This window comes from Hemicordylus capensis, chromosome 4, assembly GCF_027244095.1.
Source record: "Hemicordylus capensis ecotype Gifberg chromosome 4, rHemCap1.1.pri, whole genome shotgun sequence".
Taxonomy (NCBI): Eukaryota; Metazoa; Chordata; class Lepidosauria; order Squamata; family Cordylidae; genus Hemicordylus; species Hemicordylus capensis.
The window spans coordinates 143,407,744-143,428,054 of record NC_069660.1 but is presented as its reverse complement, the minus strand read 5'-3'; the positions used below and the strand labels follow the sequence as shown (position 1 = coordinate 143,428,054).

Sequence of the window (20,311 nt, the reverse complement as noted above, 5' to 3'; positions counted from 1 at the left end):
ATACTGCATAGAAAACATCAAGGGCCATTAAAAGCCCAAAAGAACAGGACAGACTTTGACTGGTGCCTAAAGAATAAAGCAAAGGTACCAGGCAAATATGTTTAGAGAGGTAATTCCACAGTTGGCATACCACCACTGAAAAGGCATTCTCTCTGATTGCCACCCGTGTGACCTCAAAAGAAAGAGATGACGATCTTAACTGGCAACTTTCGGATATCCTGGTCACATGCCCTTTAGGGCTTTATAATGGCCAGGAGCAGAACCTTGAGCTGAGCCCTGAAACAGACAGCCAGTGAAGGTCTTTCAGTACTGGCATAATATGCTCACAGCACTCGGTCCCAGCCAACAAACTGTCCACATATTTTGCATTATCCCTAGTTTCCAGACAGGGCAACCCCACTGCACATTAATAATATTGACTGGATGTTACTAGAGCATAGAAAACTGTGGCCAGGCCATGTTTGCCCAAGAAGGGGCATAGTTGGCACCACAGCCAAAGCTGCAAAATGATATTTCAAGCTACTGAGGCCACATACACTGAAACTGGATCAAGGAGAAGCTCCAGATCTCAATCCTGAGCTTTAAGGGTTTTCATCTAGAACCTGCTGAACACCACATTCCTGGATTGATAAACTATTTGTCAACAATTGCGGAAAAGCAGCCCAGGGTTCTTCCAGTCAAGCCTTTTTGTTTCTGACAGTGGCCAGTCAGAAGCAGGGCATGAAAACAAGAGTCCTTCCTTATTGTTTGTCCTCCAGCTGCTAGTGTTCATAGACATACTCCCTGTAAAAGGAAAATACCATTTAGCAATTGGAGTTAATAGCTGCTGATAAACTTAAATTCTTTAAATTTGTCTAATCCCCCTTTAAAGCTGTCAAAGCTGCTGGCCATCACAATATCTTGAAGCAAGGAATGCTATATATTAACGATGCATTGAGTGAAGAGGTGCACTTGTGGTTTCTCCTTAGCCCCTGGTGGCGCAGTGGTAAAACTGCCGCCCTGTAACCAGAAGGTTGCAAGTTTGATCCTGACCAGGGGCTCAAGGTTGACTCAGCCTTCCATCCTTCCGAGGTCGGTAAAATGAGTACCCAGAATGTTGGGGGCAATATGCTAAAATCATTGTAAACCGCTTAGAGAGCTCCGGCTATAGAGCGGTATATAAATGTAAGTGCTATTGCTATTGCTATATTGCTATAATATACTGCCAGCCATTCTTTGGGTGACTAGAGGTTCTACCATTGTCTGTTTCTTTGGGCTCCATACCACTCATAATTCTATAAATGTGTGCCCTAATTTTCCCCCTTGGTCATCTTGGGTTTTTTAAAAAACAAAAAACAGTCCCAAACACTTCACTTTTCCTTGTAGGGTTGATTGCCAAATAATTTTGTTTACCACTTTCTGCACCTTTTCCATCTGGAATATATTTCTGTCCTCTTGCCTATTCAGATCTCTTCTGCCTTTACTAAGTAGCATTATATCTGTACCAGCACAAAATATGGTTAGCTTTAGCCAGGCTTTGAAAGCCCATGTTCTCACCCTAGACTTACATTTACTCTTGTTTGAATGGGGGGCATTTCTGCTTGCTGGGAATGGTACCAGCAAAACTGCATGATCTGCTATCATAACATTATCTAGGCCAAGGTGGTACTTTGATATTGAAGCATGTGGAAGATTGCTAGATGAAAGGTTCACCAGAGCTCCTTGTCCTACCTTGAATAGAGAATCCATGACCTTGTTTCTCACATTACCATTTTAGACTTGACTTAGAGACCTGACTTTTTAATAATAATCATTAATAAATAATCAAAATTGTGAAAATAAAAATAATTTAAAATGTGTTATGTTGAAGAAAAATGCCTGTCATATACTTTGGCTTTTGGGAAGCATGAATCAAGCATCAGCAGGTTTTGTATTTGAAATTCTGTCCTTTTTTCCTCCTTTACCTCTTTTATGGGCTGTAAGAGGCAGTACTAATTCTCTACTTTGGTTAGTTTTATTCCTTTGTCATCCCAAGAGGTACACTGTTTTGCCATAATGGTTTGCGACCTTAAGAAGCATTTCTTTGGAGCAGGACAAGTCAGTATGCAGCATTGTCATGACTAGTGCTGTTTGGAAGCAATTTTCCATTGTCTTGTTTACATGTTTTATACCCCAAAGTTAGAGGAGGGAAATCTCAACTTCCATGGAAGTTGTTTTGTGCACCCAACAGCATTTCCAGTTCTCTGTTGATTTATTGCCATTTTTATTTCTGCTTTTATATTATTTTGGTAGATTTCCCTATTTCAGTTATTTCATAAGTCAGTGGATCAAGAGTGAATTAAAAAGATTTTCTAGAAGCGGCAAAGGTTCTGTTGAGTGATTGGGTCAGTTGTAGCAGCTGTTCTCAAGCGTTGTTTTCCAGCTGTAAGAAGCTTTTGAACGGATCTTACAGCTGATGTTTATTACAGTAAGATAGGTGATTGAACAAGAGCTGTGATCCACCATTCCTATTGTCACAGTCTCAGAAATCACCTCAGCAAATATTGCATGGCCCAAGAGCATCGATGGAGCACCTTAGCTTATTGAGATTTAGGTGATAAATTCGCTTTAAAGGCACATTTTTAAATTATACTATTTTTGATGGAAGTTGGGATATTGGCTAATTTCCACATGTACTTTACCCAGCTTTAAACTTTGTAATGACACTTTGGCGTGCTGCAAACATAATTACAGCCACATCCCAAGCATGATCAGGATATTGGAAATGTGCTGTGGAATATATTTCTGTCCTCTTGCCTATTCAGATCTCTTCTACCTTTACTAAGTAGCATTATATCTGTACCAGCACAAAATATGGTTAGCTTTAGCCAGGCTTTGAAAGCCCATCTTCTCACCCTAGACTTATATTTACTCTTGTATGATTGGGGGGCATTTCTGCTTGCTGGGAATGGGGGTCACTAATCCCCCCCCGCCCCCTAACAATGCGCGTGCAGCCTCCCACTTCAAAAACTGGCTAAAGGGAATAAGACATATAATTATATGCTTTTCAACAAAAGTCCCCAAAGCAGTTTACATAGAAAAATTAATCAATACAATACAATACAATGACTCCCTGTCCCCAAAGGGCTCACTCTTTTAAAAAAGAAACATAAGGTAGACACCAGCAACAGCCACTGGAGGGATAGGGCCAGTTGCTCTCCCCTGCTAAATAAAGAGAATCCCCATTTTTAAAAGGTGCCTCTTTGCTCAGTTAGCAGGGGACAGAGGACAAGCAGAGGGAGTCAGAGGACTCACCAGAATGGCTTGTCAAAGGATGCAGAAAGAAAGAGAGAATCAGTAAATGCATCATGCAAACAGAAGTGTCTTCTTCTCATACAACAGATTTTTGGGATGCGTCCTACATTCAAATCCTTGTTTAAAAGCTGAGTATGGTTAGTGCTGGTGCAGATATAACATTGTGCCATAGCTAATGCTATTTGGCTAAAAGAGGGAAATTTGTGTGGGAGGGGCAGTGGATGTGAGCTTGTGCCATGTTTCCAACTGCCTTTTTCCAACTGCCTAGTGACTGTTAATGTTATATCTGCTTTGAACCTTTGATATTCTTCAAGTGTGTTTACAATCAGTCATATTTTGTTCTTGTCTTCAAGTTTGTGTTGGCAATATATTTCATTTCAGTTTTGTGTGAATTGCCTACTTATCAGTGTCTTGCATCTTGTTAAACATCGGTCAAAACAACTAAACAGAGAAGACCTGTCTAGGTGTTAGTTATATATATATATTTTTTTGCTGGTTTAAAGTTGTTTGCTAAATAATGCTGTGCTGACTTGAGCAGCATAGATAGACAAGTAGCAGAATTAATAACAAAGCTTCAACTCAGTATTAATAACAAAACTTCAGCTTCTTAATATTTGCTAAGCTATTTTCCTACAGCCTGACTTAGTGATTTGTTTATCATAATATAAATTTCTATTTCTATTTTGGATATTGAAAACTGGGTGACTGGAAATGCGGACAAGAAAGGAGGGCAGCTGCTGGTGATTAGGGACCCGGTTCAGTTTCGGTCAAAACCAGTCCAGCTCTATGACCAGACCGGTTCAGAGCTCTACTGGTAAAGTGAAATTCGGTGAGGGTGTAGTCATGCAAATGGGCTCTGTGCATGTATGGAGGTCACTAAAATGGCCTCCATGTGTGTGTGGAAGACAGAACCAGGCCAGAGAAGGCCAGAACCAGATCACAGTCCTGGCTACTCTGGGGAAACGCCAGCGAGGTTGGGGAAGAGCTGTCACTGATGATAGTACTTGCAAGTACTAACTTACTCCCCTCCCACTCCGTCTAGGCTTAGGGAAGCCCCCCTGCTCCTTTACTGGTAAAGGGGAATCCTCACCAACTTCCCCTTTACCAGTAGAGTTCCGAACTGGTTCGACGCCGAACTTGCCAAGCCAGTTCGATATCAAGCCCAACTTGAACCAAGCTGGCTCGTACCGCCCTACTGATGATTAGGGATGTGCCCGGAACCATTACAGAGGTGGTGGTGGTGTTCCCTTAAGGCCGGGGGAGGGTGTACTGGCCCTTCCCACTGCATTTCTCCCGCTGGCCTTCCATTGTAGCAAAGCCCCTCTGGGCGGCAACATACCTCCCTGCCACCCTGTTGTCATCCTCGGCCGGAAGTGGCCGGAAGTATGGGGTGCATGCGCGCCCGTCTGCCATGCGCACACACAAAGTACTTCCAGCCGAGGACAACAACAGGGCAGCAGGAAGGGATGCTTCCACCCAAGGGAATGCTTCCACCCAAGGGATGCTTCCACCCAAGGGATGCTTCCACCCGCCCCAAGGGGCTTTGCTACAATGGAGCACTGGTGGGGGAAATGCGACGGGAGGGGTAAGTGCACCCTCCCCCACCCTTAAAGGAATGCCCTCACTGCCTCCGGAAGCTGAAACAGCCCTGGTGGGTGCGCTTCCTCCCTCAACTCTGGTTGCCGAAGAGTGGGACTGTGGTGCTGTGCTTGGATAATGCTGGCACTGCAAAACTGGAGTTACAGGTGGCGAACCGTACTACAAACCAAAGGTACAAATTGGAGTCTGGGGAGGGAAACCATGGGTACACTTTTGGTCTGAATTGCGGTTCCACACACTTGGACAATCAAAAATTTCAACCGGAGGCCCTTTGAACTCTGGTTTTCTGGGATGTGTGAATGCGGCCATTATTTCATTGTCTTTTGGATATGTGAATGCAACCATTATTTCAGTGTCTTTTGTTGCTCTTTCAGAGGGCTAGCTTGATTTGCATTATGTCCTAGAAACACAATTCCAGTGGTAAACCTAAATTTTTTACTAGAATTTATATACAGACTATTTATTTGATTGGGGTTCAAAAGGCATATTTTGCTAACTGAGGATTTAAAAAGCATGGCTGTCATTTTTAATAGGCAGAAGTGCTGTCATGCGTTTATTTCCTTGCATGTGAGCCACTAGATACAAGTTGCCTCTTTATGTTTCATATTGACAAGTTATTAATATGCCAGATTTGGAGTTTATAATTTCCTAACTCTATTGTCGGATTTGCCCAGGTGTTATATAAAATAGCCAGGTTTGTGGCAGATGCTGACCTCTAGTTTTAAAAATCAGTTTGACGTGTCTTAGTTAATAATATTTGAATACAAAGGAGTTCAGAGTGTTAATAGGAGATCAGTGCATTCCACTTACTGCATTCAGTTTAAAAGGGAAGAATGTCCTGATTGCTAGCATGGAAAGGAAGTCATTGGCCAGTAATTGTATTATTATTGACCATTTCCAAGAAGAAATTATGTGTTACTGTTGAAAGCAAGGAAATTCAATAAATACATTGTTTAAATATGGTGTTCATATTCGGTCGTTTATGTTGTTAGGGCTTAAAATATATGTATCGGGATTTGGCAATGGATTGTCAAACTAACCATTGCTGTTTCAACCTAATTGTATGATCCTAATGACTTACTGTCATGGATGTACTTCATAGTCAATAAAACCTCACTCACAGAGATTCTCTAATCCTGATTCTTTTTTTCTCTAGGCTCTGTCTTACCCACTACTGTAAACACTCTGTTTAATCTGGGTTCTTCTCTCTTCTAAATATCATAGCCTAGAAAATATCCCATAAAATGTCATATCCCATAAAATGTACAAATATGAGAAATAGAGACATTTTCCACTTGACTCATTGTTGCTGCTTTAATGGCTATGGGTGATGTAACTAAAATATATTTAAGTTACCAGAGGCACATCAATTATCAGAGGCTGACTTCTGCCCTACTGCAAGATGTATAACAGTTGAATCTGCCCCCTCTCAAGACTGTACTACCAACATGAGTCCTAGAATTGGGTTTCTAGACATTCACATTTTGGAAGTCTAGTTAAAACAGATGCTCAGGGACTAAGCAGAGTAACATTGGTGGATGAGAGATGTGAGTCTCTGCTGCGAGTCTCTCCAAAGCACATCAGTGCTGCTACAGAGATGGGTTACTTCATGCCTACTAAGCACTGCACAATTGCAATTGTGATGCTACTTCAATTATTCCCAATGGAAGTCATGTTGCAACTGCAGTTGCCCAGTGCCTAGTAGGCACAGAGTATTCCATCTCTGCAGCAGCACTGAAATGCTTTGGAGAGCTGCTCAGCAATCCAGATGCCTCTCATGCCTGTCACCATTTCTCTGTGTGGTATGTGAGTGACTTAACATTGTATGTTAAGTCATTGTGTGGTATGTATGTGACTTAACATTGTAGCAGAAGCTTTCATGGGGTAAAGCCCACTATGTCAGGTATAGGTAAACTCAGCCATGAAATCTAATGCTGTGATCAATGAGTTAGTCTTTAAGATGTCACAGGACAACCTCTTGCTTCTGCTGCAGACAGCTACCCATCTGGAACTTATTTATAGTGACACCGTTTCTGGTGTAAATACCCATTTAAATGACATCCTTGTCTCTTCTATAGTGATCTACGGATTTTCTGAAATTGTCTTGATGAATTTAGAGACAGCACTAGCTGTTAGTGTTCAATGCCTTGCTGTGATTCTGTCCAATTTCTGATTAATCTCCAGACTACATAATACTTGTTTTCACCTTTACTGTATCAAATCAATTAGTGCCAGCCTGTTCATTCTCTCACCATGTATGCCCTTAAGGTTTGTGCCATCCAATGAAAAGAAAAAGCAAGGCTGTCAACGAGAAAATGAGACTTTAATACAGAGAAGGAAAGACCAGATGCAGCCCGGTGGAACTACAGTCAGTGTTACAGTACCATATCGTGTCGTTGATCAACCTCTAAAACTTATGCCTCAAGACTGGTAAGGGTGGAGGGTTTTCTTGCTTTTGATGTTGCCGTCCTTCAGCCAGAATGTGAAATCAACGGAGCTGCATAAAATGTGCTCAGAAATGCTTCTGAAACTTTTCATATGTGAATACAGGAAGTCCCTAACTTACAAACAGTTATGTTCCAAAAGTTCATTTGTAAGTAGAATGTTCGTAACTCAGAATGCATATAGTTCCCAAGAGTGATGGCTTGCTTGTATGTGTGAGTTGGCGTTTGTAAATGGGGGACTTCCTTAATGTAATATGTTATGGAGCTTTGTTTCTAAGTTGGGTGTTTGTAACTCGGGAAATGCCTTTAATATCTTTCCACTCTGGATGATTTAAGCACAAATCGATTCTCTCTCATCTCCAACATTAGTTTTACATGAATGTATGAAATTCTACTATTTGCTTGACAGCTGGAATGGGATGAAGCATAACTGGAAATCTCACTCCAGAATTGTAACTTTTGATTAACTATTTTTGTACTTGTGTCAAATGGGCTCCAACAACTTAACATTATTTAAGAGAAGCTCTTTATTACTATATAACAAGAACCTCTGAAGAGAGGAGTGGGTTATTTTAATCTCCCAACACGCCATACTGTTCTGAGACTGCAAAAACTATGATGACTAGGTATCTTTTTCCATCACACTAAAGGAGACTTGGAGATGATGATAAGTTAGGCCACGAGTATTTTATATAAAGTGAAGCAGCATTGGAGTACATAATAGCCTTCCTATTGGAAAACACAAGGGGTAGATTCCTATAGCTACCATAAAATTGCTTTTCTTTTATTTCGCTAATGATATTCATGTGTTTCACTGGTCTTGAAGTGGTTTGGCATGGATTGGAATTACAGTATAGTCCATGATAAATCTTGATTTTTGAAAGAATTCCATACACTGGTCTGCTACCTGAATATGTTCTGAACTGAACAAAACTGGGACGCAGATGGATATCCACTGATAGTTAACTGCTAGAAGTCCCCATGCAGTGGATAAATAAATTTTGTTCAGAAGTTCTAAGTGTCTGAAATATCACAGTGCCCAAGGTATGAATCTTTGTAGGGCAGTACTTTCAGTCTTGCTCTCATTGCTTGGATTGTCTGAAAACACTACAGGAATGACTTGAGTTCATCTCTCTCTCTCCTTTTCTCTCTCTTTAGGGACCGTGTTGTAGCTGTATTTGTGCAGGGTCCTGCTTGGCAATTCAAGGGCTGGCCGTGGTTGCTACCTGATGGGTCACCTGTTGATATTTTTGCAAAAAGTAAATTTTACTTGTGAACGAATTCTCACCATGCTTTTGATTAGATGATCTGCAATGTATTGTTCTTGTGGTTGTGAAGCTGAAACTGATTAGATGAGCTGCTGTGGTGATAAAGAATATTCACTTGCCTAGGAAATAAAGAGTTTGCAGCCCAGCTTCTGTTAGGGGAAGGGAGAGTTATCTGTTTGGGATTAGAACCTCTCATGGAACCAGACTGAGAACTGGGAGGAGGACCAAAATTTGGGGACACTAAGAGGTGAGGAGGCTGAAATTCTACAGTACTGTGTTATTCCTATAAAGGAGAGAGGGACAATTTAAGCACAGCATAGCAAATGGGAGAGGGTACCGAATCCTCCTTTCCCCAGTATTTTTTTCTCCTAGTGGGAATATGAAGTTATCCCTGCTGGATTAAGTAATCCCTGCTGGGAGAAAAACAGTTGGGAAGAAGCAGTTGTGGAAGAAAAGCCTAGGTAGGGGAGGTTATTTATACCATTTCTGCTGTGATTTAAATATAACCATTTTTATAGAAAACTTTATAGAAGTTCAGTAGGAACTTGATTCTTACACACAGATTTCCTGCCATCTTGTCTAACATGTCCTTTGATGCTTTCATGTTTATGCCCTGTTTAGACTTAATGCTAAGACCTACGTATCATATGCAAGCCACAGAATTGCATATACCATGCCCTAACCACCTCATGCGTAAATTTCCCTTCCCCTCTTCCCAGATTCAACATTGTATGGAACCACCTCCAACTCAATTTAAAATGAAATCTGGTATATTCCTAAACTCAGGTTCATAGCCACTTGTGATACCAAACTGAATAGCTGGGGTAGCAAGAACTAGCACACAAGTGGTAAGGGAATGCCTAAACTATTGCTCAGCATTAAATGTCAGCTAAAATCCTAAACATTGCTAATAGAAGTTGAATTGTTGTATTTTCTCTCACTCACATCTGTATGCTGTGTGTTCAGGATTATAGTAGGAACTATATTTCCTGATTCAAGTTCTGGCCTACAGTACGGGCAGGATAACCATTTGATCCTTGCTTGGTTTTGATTAAACCACAGTTCCTTGGTTTGGACCTCATAAGGAACAATGGTTTAAGAAACCAGAAAGTGTTTGCACATGTTAGAAGAAGAAAAAGCAGGGAGTAGAGCACATTTGTGGACTTATGCATTAGTTCACAATCCAACAAAGTTGTTTGGACTGGCCCAGTGGCTTCCGTCAAAAGATGTGTTTAACATTAATGGTAAAAGAGAGAATATTTGTTAATGCACACAGCTGTAGGAAGGCAATACTGTTACTTGGAGGAAATAAACTGGTTGACTCTCTCAGCCTCTCATCTGCAGTTTGAGAACAGTAATATTGGCCTGTCCTACAAGGTGATTGTAAGAATTACAAGAAGATAAATACATTTGAAGCTCTTTGAACATCTGAAAGCATTATGTAAATTTAAGCAATATGTATCAACAATCCCAAATATGAAGGACTAACACTGTAGGATAATAAAATAATATAATTAACATGTTAAATCTTCTGAATGTTCACAATGAGCCAGAAGAGTTGATTCACTTGTATGCACACTGTGTGAGATTCTTTCACTGCCATAGATAAAGTAACGTGCTAAAGAAAATATTTAGAAGCACATGCAGGGTATGAAGGACGATATTAGGCATCTGTCAAGGGATTGTAGTAGCTGTGTATCAGAAGCTGAAGGAAATGCCTGACCTTCAAACAGGCACAGAAGCAAAACGTAGTACAGTCAAAACAGACTTGCTTCCACAGCGAAGATTAACAACGATTTAAAAGCTGGTTAGTGTAGATTGAATTTCTTTCTTTTTTTTTTAAAGCTGATTGCAGTAAAATCCAAGAAAATGTCTAAATGTATCATGCAAATCCCAGATTAGAGTCCATCTAAAGTACATCAGAATATCTCTCAGTATCTCACAATATCACTTTATGCTGGCCAAAATCCTGTAAAGTGTCACTTGAACAAAGCTTCAAATAGTCCTCTCTTTATCCTATGTCTTCCAATCTACAGCTCTTGACCTCTTGTGAAATAATTTTGTTTATTTTTGGACTGTGTGCCAATTGCTTCTGTAGAGAATAATCTCTTTTATCCCTTCATTTCAGGAATGTCTGTAAGGAAGTAAGCATTTTGAATGGAAAGTTTTTGTGTTTTTGGCATTTTAACCAACATGAATATTTTATCTGAATGCCATTTTAAAGGTCTGCTTGCAATCGCATGTTAATGCAAGTCTATTGAACTTGAAGGTCACTTTTTAGTGAATTGATTCTTGTTCAATACTTTTTGCTCCTAAATCAAGGGTTCTGTTTGACATTCATAGATTTCTTTGCAAAAGCATATGTCCTTGATAGATATACTTCGTGTGCTTTCTTTATAATGAAAAGTTGGTATAACCTAGTATGAGATTAGTATTTTAATTATAAATGACAGAGATGTCTTTGATACATAACTTGATGTACTTAACACAACAAGTTCTTGTTGGTACCAAAAAGTTTTAAATAGGAGAAATCCCACCTTTAGGCAGCTTATTATACCAGTTTTTAGACCTGGTATTTTCGTATGTGATTCTTGTTTGTGCTGTGCATACACTGTATTAGTCGTAGTAACTGAACAAAGGCGCCTACAGTGATGTTAAGATCCAGCTCAGTGATTATATGCTTGTGGGGGGCTACTGCTCGAGTGCCTTGGACCCATGTAAGGTATGCAAGGGCTGCTCAAGTAGACATTGGTGTATGAGAAATCTCCACACACAAGCATTGCCGCTGCAAAATACATTCACAGGAGAGGAGGTTTTTGCAGGCATGCACAGCACAACAGCAAATGCATGAATTGGCTCACATCACCTTGTCTTAGATTAAGAAAATGCTCTGAAGATCAGATTCTGCACAGGACTTATAGTAGCAGTCTTTAATCCCATTTTCAAAAGTGGACCTCTCCATAGAGAAAACAGAAGCAAACTGCTTGGGAATGCTACATGGTACCACTGCCATATCCTCCAGGATAGTAAAAGCATTCCCTCTACTGTACACCTGTCTGCAAGGCCATTGAGTAGAGTAGTGATATACTTTTTTTTCATTTTGTACATTATTTGAGCTACACAGCATTTAGGAAGCTACTCCTTTTAGCCTGGGTAAAAGTACTTATTTACAAGGCTATATAAAGCAGTCATATTGAAGGCAAAAAAAGAAAGAAAAGAAAACCCTTGCTTTATTTTATCCTAGCCTAGTGTTCCGGGTTTGCTCATTCTTATGCAAGCTCTGGTAACGTGTTGATGTTCGCTCATGTTTTCATCCCTCAGTACTCTGGAAATGTCTGTATACAGTAAATAATGTGGATGTGAGCGCTGCTGGTATGAGCAATAACCATGTTGTTGACAAAATCCAAAAGGACCCCCGTGGAATACCTTCCTTTAACCTCACCAACTAGTGAACAGACTTTTGAGTTCCCCAGAACTCCTTTTCAGTCTAGATGTTCAATAAAAGCAAAAGTGGGGAAGAGAATTGTTTCAGGACTTGAAGGAAAAGCCCTAGAGCCTGCACTTTGTGATAGTCTTAAAATAGAATAGAGGTGGTGTTATCCAGGCTTAATTGCATTAGACTGAGCTTGGTGCAAACAGATTTCAGGGCTACAGGGACAGTCACAATGGATGTTCTCAGTTTGAAAGCATAAAAGCCAGGAGTAACTTGGATCTGTCTGTAGTGCTAAGCAGAACATATAAGTCCCTTGTAAGGCATAGCGCTGAAGAAAATAAAAGTATAGCAGTCTGTGTTGTGGACTTGTCCCATGTGATTTTCAGTATTGAGACATTACCTGTTTGGTGTGGAAGGGAGCCATGGAGAAGTGATACATAAGCTCTGGTTATTTGTTTATTCATTCATTCATTCAGTTTTTATACTGCCCTTCCGAGAAGGCTCAAGGCGATTTACAATTAAAATAGAAATGATTAAAACCAACAATTAAAACAGAAATATAAATATAATTACCAATTAACAATTAAAACATCTTAAAAAACAATTAAACAATAAGAACAATTAAAACCCTGAAAACCAGGTTAGAGCATTACAACTAATTAAAACCCTCGAAGGCCAGACCAAACAGATGGGTTTTAAGGGCTCTCCTGAAGGTCAATAAAGAATTAAGATTGCAGATTTCTGCTGGGAGTGCATTACAAAGCCCAGGAGCAGCTACAGAGAAGGGCCGCCTCTGAGTCGCCACCAAATGAACCGGTGGTAACTGGAGACAGACCTCCTCCGATGACCTTAACGTGTGGTGGGGATCATGTAGAAGAAGGCGCTCTCTAAGATAACTCGGACCCAAGCCGTTCAGGGCTTTAAAGGTAATAACCAGCACTTTGTAGTTTGCCCGGAAATATATTGGCAGCCAGTGTAACTGTTTCAAAACAGGAAAAATATGGTCTCTCTGGGTTGCCCCAGAGACCAGTCTGGCTGCCGCATTTTGAACTAACTGAAGTTTCTGGACTACGTACAAAGGCAGCCCCACGTGGAGAGCATTGCAATAGTCAAGCCGAGAGGTTACCAGCTGATGCACTACTGTTTTGAGGTCATCCTCTTCAAGGAATGGGCGCAGCTGTTGAATCAGCCGAAGCTGATAGAAAGCACTCTTGGCCATGGCCTCCACCTGAGATACCAGGGTGAGGCCTGGGTCCAGCAGTACTCTCAAGCTGCACACCTGCTCCTTCTGGGGGAGTGGAAACCCATCCAGCACAGGAAGATCTAACACACCCCTCAGATTCTGAGCCCCCACAATGAGCACCTCCATCTTGCTTAGATTCAGCTTCAATTTGTTATCCCTCATCCAGCCCATTACTGCCTGTAGGCAGGCATTTAGAGAATGAGTGCCTTTTCCTGAAGATGAAAAGGAGAAGTAGATTTGGGTGTCATCAGCATACTGATAACACCCAGCACCAAACCTCCTCATGACCTCACCCAGCGGGTTCATGTAGATGTTAAAAAGCATTGGTGACAGAATGGAGCCCTGAGAGACTCCATGCAACAGCTCCCATTTTGAGGAGTATCTGTCACCAAGCTCCACCATCTGGAATCTACCCGAGACATAGGAATGGAACCACTGCAAGGCAGTGCCCCCATCCCCAACTCCCCCAGACGATCCAGAAGGATACCATGGTCAATGGTATCAAATGCCACCGAGAGCTCCAGAAGAACCAGCAGAGTCCTCCCTCTGTCAATTGCCCGGTAAAGGTCATCCATCAGGCTGACCAAGGCTATCTCAACCACATAGCCAGCTCTAAAGCCAGTTTGAAATGGGTCTAGATCAGGGATTCTCAACCTTGGGTCCCCAGATGTTGTTGGACTTCAACTCCCATAATCCCCAGCCCCAGTGGCCTTTGGTTGGGGATTATGGGAGTTGAAGTCCAACAACATCTGGGGACCCAAGGTTGAGAACCTCTGGTCTAGATAATCAGTTTCTTTTTCAGACTGTCTGGAGCTGGTCAGCCACCACCCTCTCAATCACCTTGCCCAACCAAGGGAGATTGGAGATTGGCTCTAGACAATCAGTTTGTTTTTCAGACTGCCTGGAGCTGGTCAGCCACCACCCTCTCAATCACCTTGCCCAACCAAGGGAGATTGGAGATTGGCCTGTAACAATCCATCGCTAAGGGGTCCAGGGAAGGCATCTTTAACAGTGGTCTAACCATTGCTTCCTTCAGACAAGGAGGCACCCTACCCTCCCTCAGTGATGCATTTATGATATTAACTAGGCCACCTCCAACAATCTCCCTGCTAGATAGAAGCAGCCAAGTTGGGCAAGGATCCAGAAAACAGGTGGTAGGCCACACCGCCCCAAGCAGCTTGTCCACATCCTCAGGAGTCACAGATTGAAACTGATCCAATCTAATACTGCAAGAGGGATCACTGGACACCTCCTCCATAGACCTTGCAGAAATAGTGGAGTCCAGGTCAGCCTGAATACAGGAGATCTTATTCACAAAGAACCCATTAAAGGCATCACAGCAGAGCAGCTCCAGGGACTGATTGAAAGTAGAAGGAGCAGAAACCAAACTCCTCACAACCCGAGATAGCTCTGCCGAGCATGAACCTGCAGCCGCAATGTGCGCAGACCAGAATCTCTTTTTCGCTGCATGCACTGCCACTGCATAAGTCCTCAAGTGGGTCACATGCTGAATCCTGTCAGATTCAAACCGAGTTCTCCTCCACTGTGCTCTTGTCACCTACCCAACCGCTTCAGCCCCCACAGCTCTTCAGTATACCAAGGGGCCATTTTTGCAGCAGTTCAGAAGGGACGCTTAGGATCAATCATGTCTACTGTCTAGTTGAGTTCCCTGTTCCAGGTTCCCACCAGGGCATCGACAGAATCACCGGCCACACCAACGTCAAAATCCTCCAAGGCCTTTTGAAATCCCACTTGGTCCAGCAGCCTTTTTGGATGGACCATCCTAATAGGTCCACCACACCTGCAAGGGTGGATTGCGGCTGTGAGACCAACCTTAACCAGGTAGTGGTCTGTCCATGACAATGGGGAAACCACCGGATCCCCCACCCATGAAACACTCCCCTGATCCGAACAAAAGACCAAATCACGTGCGTGGCCGACAACATGAGTTGGTTCAGAAACTAATTGGGGTAGGCCCATAGTTGTCATGGCCGCTATGAACTCCTGAGCCACACCAGACAAGCCAGCCCCAAAATGGATATTGAAGTCCCCCAGCACCAAAAGTCTAGGAGCCTCCAACACCAACTCCACGACCAGCTTCGTCAGCTCAGTTAGGGAGTCAGTTGGGCAGCGGGGTGGATGATACACCAACAGAATCCCCAATCTATCCCTAGTTCCCAGCCTCAAAAATATGCACTCAATATAAGTCAACTGTCTCACAGGGGCCCTGGTGAGGGAAATGGTATTCTTATGGACCACAGCCACTCCACCCCACCGCCCAATTCCCCTGGCCTGCTCCATGACAGAATATGGTGGGAGAAGCTGAGCCTACACTGGACCACTCGCCTCCCCCAACCAGGTCTCAGTTATACATGCCAGGTCAGCTCCCTCATCCACGATCAAATCGTGGACAACTTTGGTCTTATTCTGAACTGACCTGGCATTGCAGAGGAGCAAGGCCAGACTCTGTAGGTCGGAGCTGCTCCCCGAGGCCTGAGAGTTGACAACAGTTGGAAGTGGTAACAGTTACTAAATTACTAATACAAAATCAGCTGCTTAAAGTAAGGACTGAAATCAGCTATTCTTCCCCAAACACCAAGTACTGAAGCTAAACTAAGACTGGTACATAAATGTTACTGCCTTCTTGGTGGTAGTGGTTTTATCCCATCCTTCCCCCAATGAGTTCAAGGTTGTGTACATTCCTGTGAAGTTGAGTGTTAATAGCTGGTTCAAGAACACCCAGAGAGCTTCATAATGAGTATGGATTTGAACCCAGGTCTCCCGACTGTTGGACACACTTCCCATGACACTGCCTCTGAAGCTTTGGGAAGCAGGCTCACAGCTGAGTTCACATGGAAGCTCCATCTGTGTGTGAACCACAGCCTCCATGTAGGTGGTGTCATTTCCATGTGGGTTTGAGTGTTTCCTCATCACAATAGAGCTGCCACAGGTACACCACCCATATGGAGGTGCCATTTCACACAATCATAGCCTCCACTTGATCATGGTTGTATACCCAGTGATGGCCTTAAATACTTACGTGGCTGGCAACTGCTTGGTAGCGATGTTCAAGTGACGTTTGTGCACCTGCCGGCAGGGTGGGAAGCAGTTCCTTTAAAAAGCTGGTAAGGAGCTCCTTACCTGTTCGTCCCCACCCCACCGCTTTTCTGCCACCAGTGCCCACTCTCTAAACAGCTGCACCTGCCATGTGCATTCTGATGCCACACAGAGACTGCAGGGGAAAGTGCCGCAGCCCCATGTCATGCGGCCATTTGAAGAGCGGATGCCACCCATGGAAAAGCGGTGGGGCAAGGACAAGAAGGTAAGGAGCTCCTTACCTGCTTTTTAAGGGAACTGCACCCCATCCAGTCGAGATGGTTCAAATGTTGGCACTCGAGCTAGTTTGGCGCTTCCAAAAGGAGGCGCCGAACCAGCTCATACACATCCCTACTGCTTGGGGAGTGACCACATTTGAATTGGCTCTTTGTCAGCTTCTTTTCCATAACCCAAGCCTATGAAGTTATTTTTAAGTTCAGGAGAGTGAGTTTGATTGTTGTGTCACCACCGCCATTGTTGTTTCCCATCTAGTTAAAGCTTTCCATCTTAAATATGATGAAGTTCGTCTAGATCCAAATGTCCAGAAATGGGATGTAGAAGTGTTGGAGCTTAGTTACCACAAACGGCACTTGGACAGACCAGTGTTTCTGCGTTTCTGGGAAAAACTGGACAGGTAAATATGAATCTGGGAAACAATTTGCAGTTGCATCTTTGCATGCAGATCAGCTGTATATTGAACCTTGCAAGCAAACTGTTCAGCTTAAGATCCAGAAAATACCTTGTAGTCCATTCTAATCCAATACTTTTATTAGTCACAGACCAGTAGAAAAATAATACATACTGAAGCCCAGCAAAATAAATCATCAAGGTTGTAATACAGTGGTTAAGCATCAACATATTACTGGCTGTTGGGTATTAAAAAATTCCCAGCAAAGGATGGCCCGTTTCACTGTTGGAGATTACATTGGCATACATACATACTCAGGCGTGTGCACTGCATTCATTTGCTTGTGAATTGCCTTGATGTGGAGTAAGGGCAGACATTGACTTACTACAGTGGTGTGCTGTAATGTCATGCCTTCCCTTGCACCCTGCTAATCCATTTTGGAAGACGAATGATGTGGCACATTATCAGCCCTCTTCTGAATGAATTGTGATATTCATTGTCAGAGTAAGCATCACTCAAAACCGTGAAAGTTTTACAAACGTGTTGTTGATAAGGAATTGGTTAGTTTATTACAGTCCAACCGTTGTGATGAGTTTTAATTGACAGACCACTTCCAGGCTTTCTTCTCTTCACTAGGAAGAGAAGAAAACTGGAAACACCAATGACCTGATTGCAAAGGCAACGAGTTCTTGATTTTACCACTTCCTTTAAAGTCCTTGCACATTGTTAACTTTGTCCCTGAGAGGATGCTTGCCTGAATCTACAAATATATGCATGTACCACCAAAGCTACAATGATGTATTTCTTAACATTGCAGGTACATGGTAAAGCACAAATCCCACTTGAGATTCTGAATTCTTCACTGCCATTTTGTTTTGGATTGACATTGGATTGAAGACTTTGAAACGACTCTGGTCCAGGGAAGAGAGCTCTCCCTGTCCATAATTTGTCAAGAACATTTTACAAAAAAAAGAAGGGAGTCATCATTCAATCTTTTATAAGACCTTGTTGGATCACCGTGTTGCAATGACAGGCTGACAACCATCATTACAAGCAAAGGATTTTGCTTAAAACTATTTTTTAATAACATAAGCCTTCTAGCCTGCAGTTCAAATTGTATATTTTGATAGCAGCCATTTCTTCCCCATTTTGTTAAATTAGCAACATTTTTACAATAATGTTTTTGTTTTCCAATAGAATATAGGTTGATTTTCACAGAAGGTTACAGACTTGTGTGTGTATGTATATATAGGTATAGAGATAGATGTTCTAAACCACTTCGCTTCTGAGCATAGTTCTTGGTTCTTTGCTTTATTGTTTCACTTATGAAAGACCTTTTGTTGTGGTTGGTATTATCTTCTAGTCTAAAGAACTCTAGGAACTAAGCAAAGTGAAGATTGCTTTAGATTAATCAAATTGTCAATCTGTATATGTACTGTATATTCTTTCAGTCTTTGGAAAAGGGATGAAAAGAAATCCAAAATTGCTTTTTTGTTATGATGATAGTTTACCAAAACTGTACAAACAAAAAATCATTATGAATACATTTGAATTACAACATTATCCATGCAAATTCTTTAATTTAAAATTGCGTGTGCATATGACCCCACGTTGTGGTGTATATGAAACTCTATACATTATATATACACAAGAACCTCCTTAGGCTTGAATTGGGTGGTGTCTGGGGTTATTTTTATCACAGAGTTTGCAGAATAGAATCAGAGTTCTTCTGATCCCAATAGATGTAGATCCTCACATTTTTCTTAGACTGCGTTCTTACTTTGATAGTAGGAGAGTTGCAGCACCATCACTCTTTTTCACATAGCCAGGTAACATGAAAATCCTGCAGCCAAGTGAGAGGAGCTCATGCTGCAGCTGCTCCTCACTCGCAGTATATTACACCAATTTTCTAAAGCTCACACTGGCATGGAAGGAAACTGCATTGTGAGGTCCAGGACTTCACTTGTTGCTCTAGTGATGTGAGAAGAAGTGGCATCCCTCGTTGCCAAGGTAACACAAGTACCCAGTCTCAGTGGCATAAGAAACCCAGAACATCTTAATCTCCAATTACGCTGGCTAAATCTGCTTTTCACATTAATCTGGAATACCTTTCAGTAACCAAAGAAGATGTTTGCTTGATGGAGAGTGAGCATAACTGAAGCAAGAAAATGTGGTATTTCTGTGAGTTTGTATTTTATAACATAGCTGCTGAATGCTGCATACCAGTGGATACACACAATGATCCTCAACAGTCGATTACATATGGATTTTTTCAGCTGAAGAAACCACTTATTTCTGTGTTTCAGATTCAGAGCCATGTTTTTATGCTGAGCATCTGAGGTTTGTCAGAAGTAAAATATTCTACATATTCTTCCTTAGTTTGCTTTATTTCATATCCTAATTGGTTGCTCGTAACATTTCCTAACAGATGTTAAGGTTTTTCTTACTATCTCCTTTTGAACTGTGATTGAGGTCTAAATGGCTTTTGGGATACTCTGAATACTTATGATATTTATTTCTAATGTGGAGACTGTGGTTTCTATTTTGTTGTGAATGGAGCAAGAATCACTTTTTCAGCCTTTCAGTCCTTTTTTTTTAGTGACAAGATTTCATGTTGGCAGTATTTTTAAAAGAATATTGCCATTAGAATTAGATAGATGAACTAATTCAGGACTAGAATGTGTGTTTAAAATAAAAAAGGGGTTCAGAAAATTTCTTAACGTTGAGTCTTCCAGCACTTTTATTTAGCATGATGAAGAACCAGATGGTGTTCTTCAAGAAGAACCTATTAAATAATGGGTGTAATTAAAAGAGTTGAAAACAGTTGTGTTACTTTTCTGCTAATGGAGGGAAAAAACTCTTCCATTTGAATGTGTGAGACGTTGATTGTATTTCTGTAACTTGGAGAGCTCTGAATAGAGGAGTAAGATGTTGCAGGTGATAGTTGTGATCCGGAGCTCTGTGGGCACTCCCACTTCATGAATCTCTCATGAATCAAAGGAGATCGGTCAGTCCACAACTTTTAGCCGCGATAGTTAGATGGGACCTCCATGTACAGGGGCAGAATGCCTTGGAATACTGGATGCTGGGGACACAAATCAGCAGAGGTCCCTTGTCCTTGTGAGCTTCCTAGAAGTATCTAACGGGCATCACTGGAAAGAGAATGCTGAACTAGATGAACCTTGCCTTGGTCTAATCAACAGCCTTTTATGTTCATATGACAAGTATGACTGTAAATATCCATGTGGCACTTGTTTCTGACAGAACCAACAGTGAGAACAGTTTGCTTGTGGGATTGTACCACAAACCGCCCTGAGCCATTTTTGG

General features: G+C 41.8%; 1 protein-coding gene across 1 annotated transcript in view; it reads left to right on the top strand.

Annotated features, from left to right (window-relative positions):
* CDC73 (cell division cycle 73) overlaps nt 1–19,704 on the top strand; it is a 182,574-nt gene extending 162,870 nt beyond the window's left edge. Inside the window, exons 14-17 of the mRNA XM_053313544.1 lie at nt 7,141–7,302; nt 8,475–8,575; nt 16,849–16,990; nt 17,802–19,704. Coding sequence (XP_053169519.1) covers nt 7,141–7,302; nt 8,475–8,575; nt 16,849–16,990; nt 17,802–17,838 — 442 coding nt within the window. The 3' untranslated portion in view covers nt 17,839–19,704. The remainder of the gene's footprint in view (nt 1–7,140; nt 7,303–8,474; nt 8,576–16,848; nt 16,991–17,801) is intronic.
* Nucleotides 19,705–20,311: the final 607 nt, after the last annotated feature.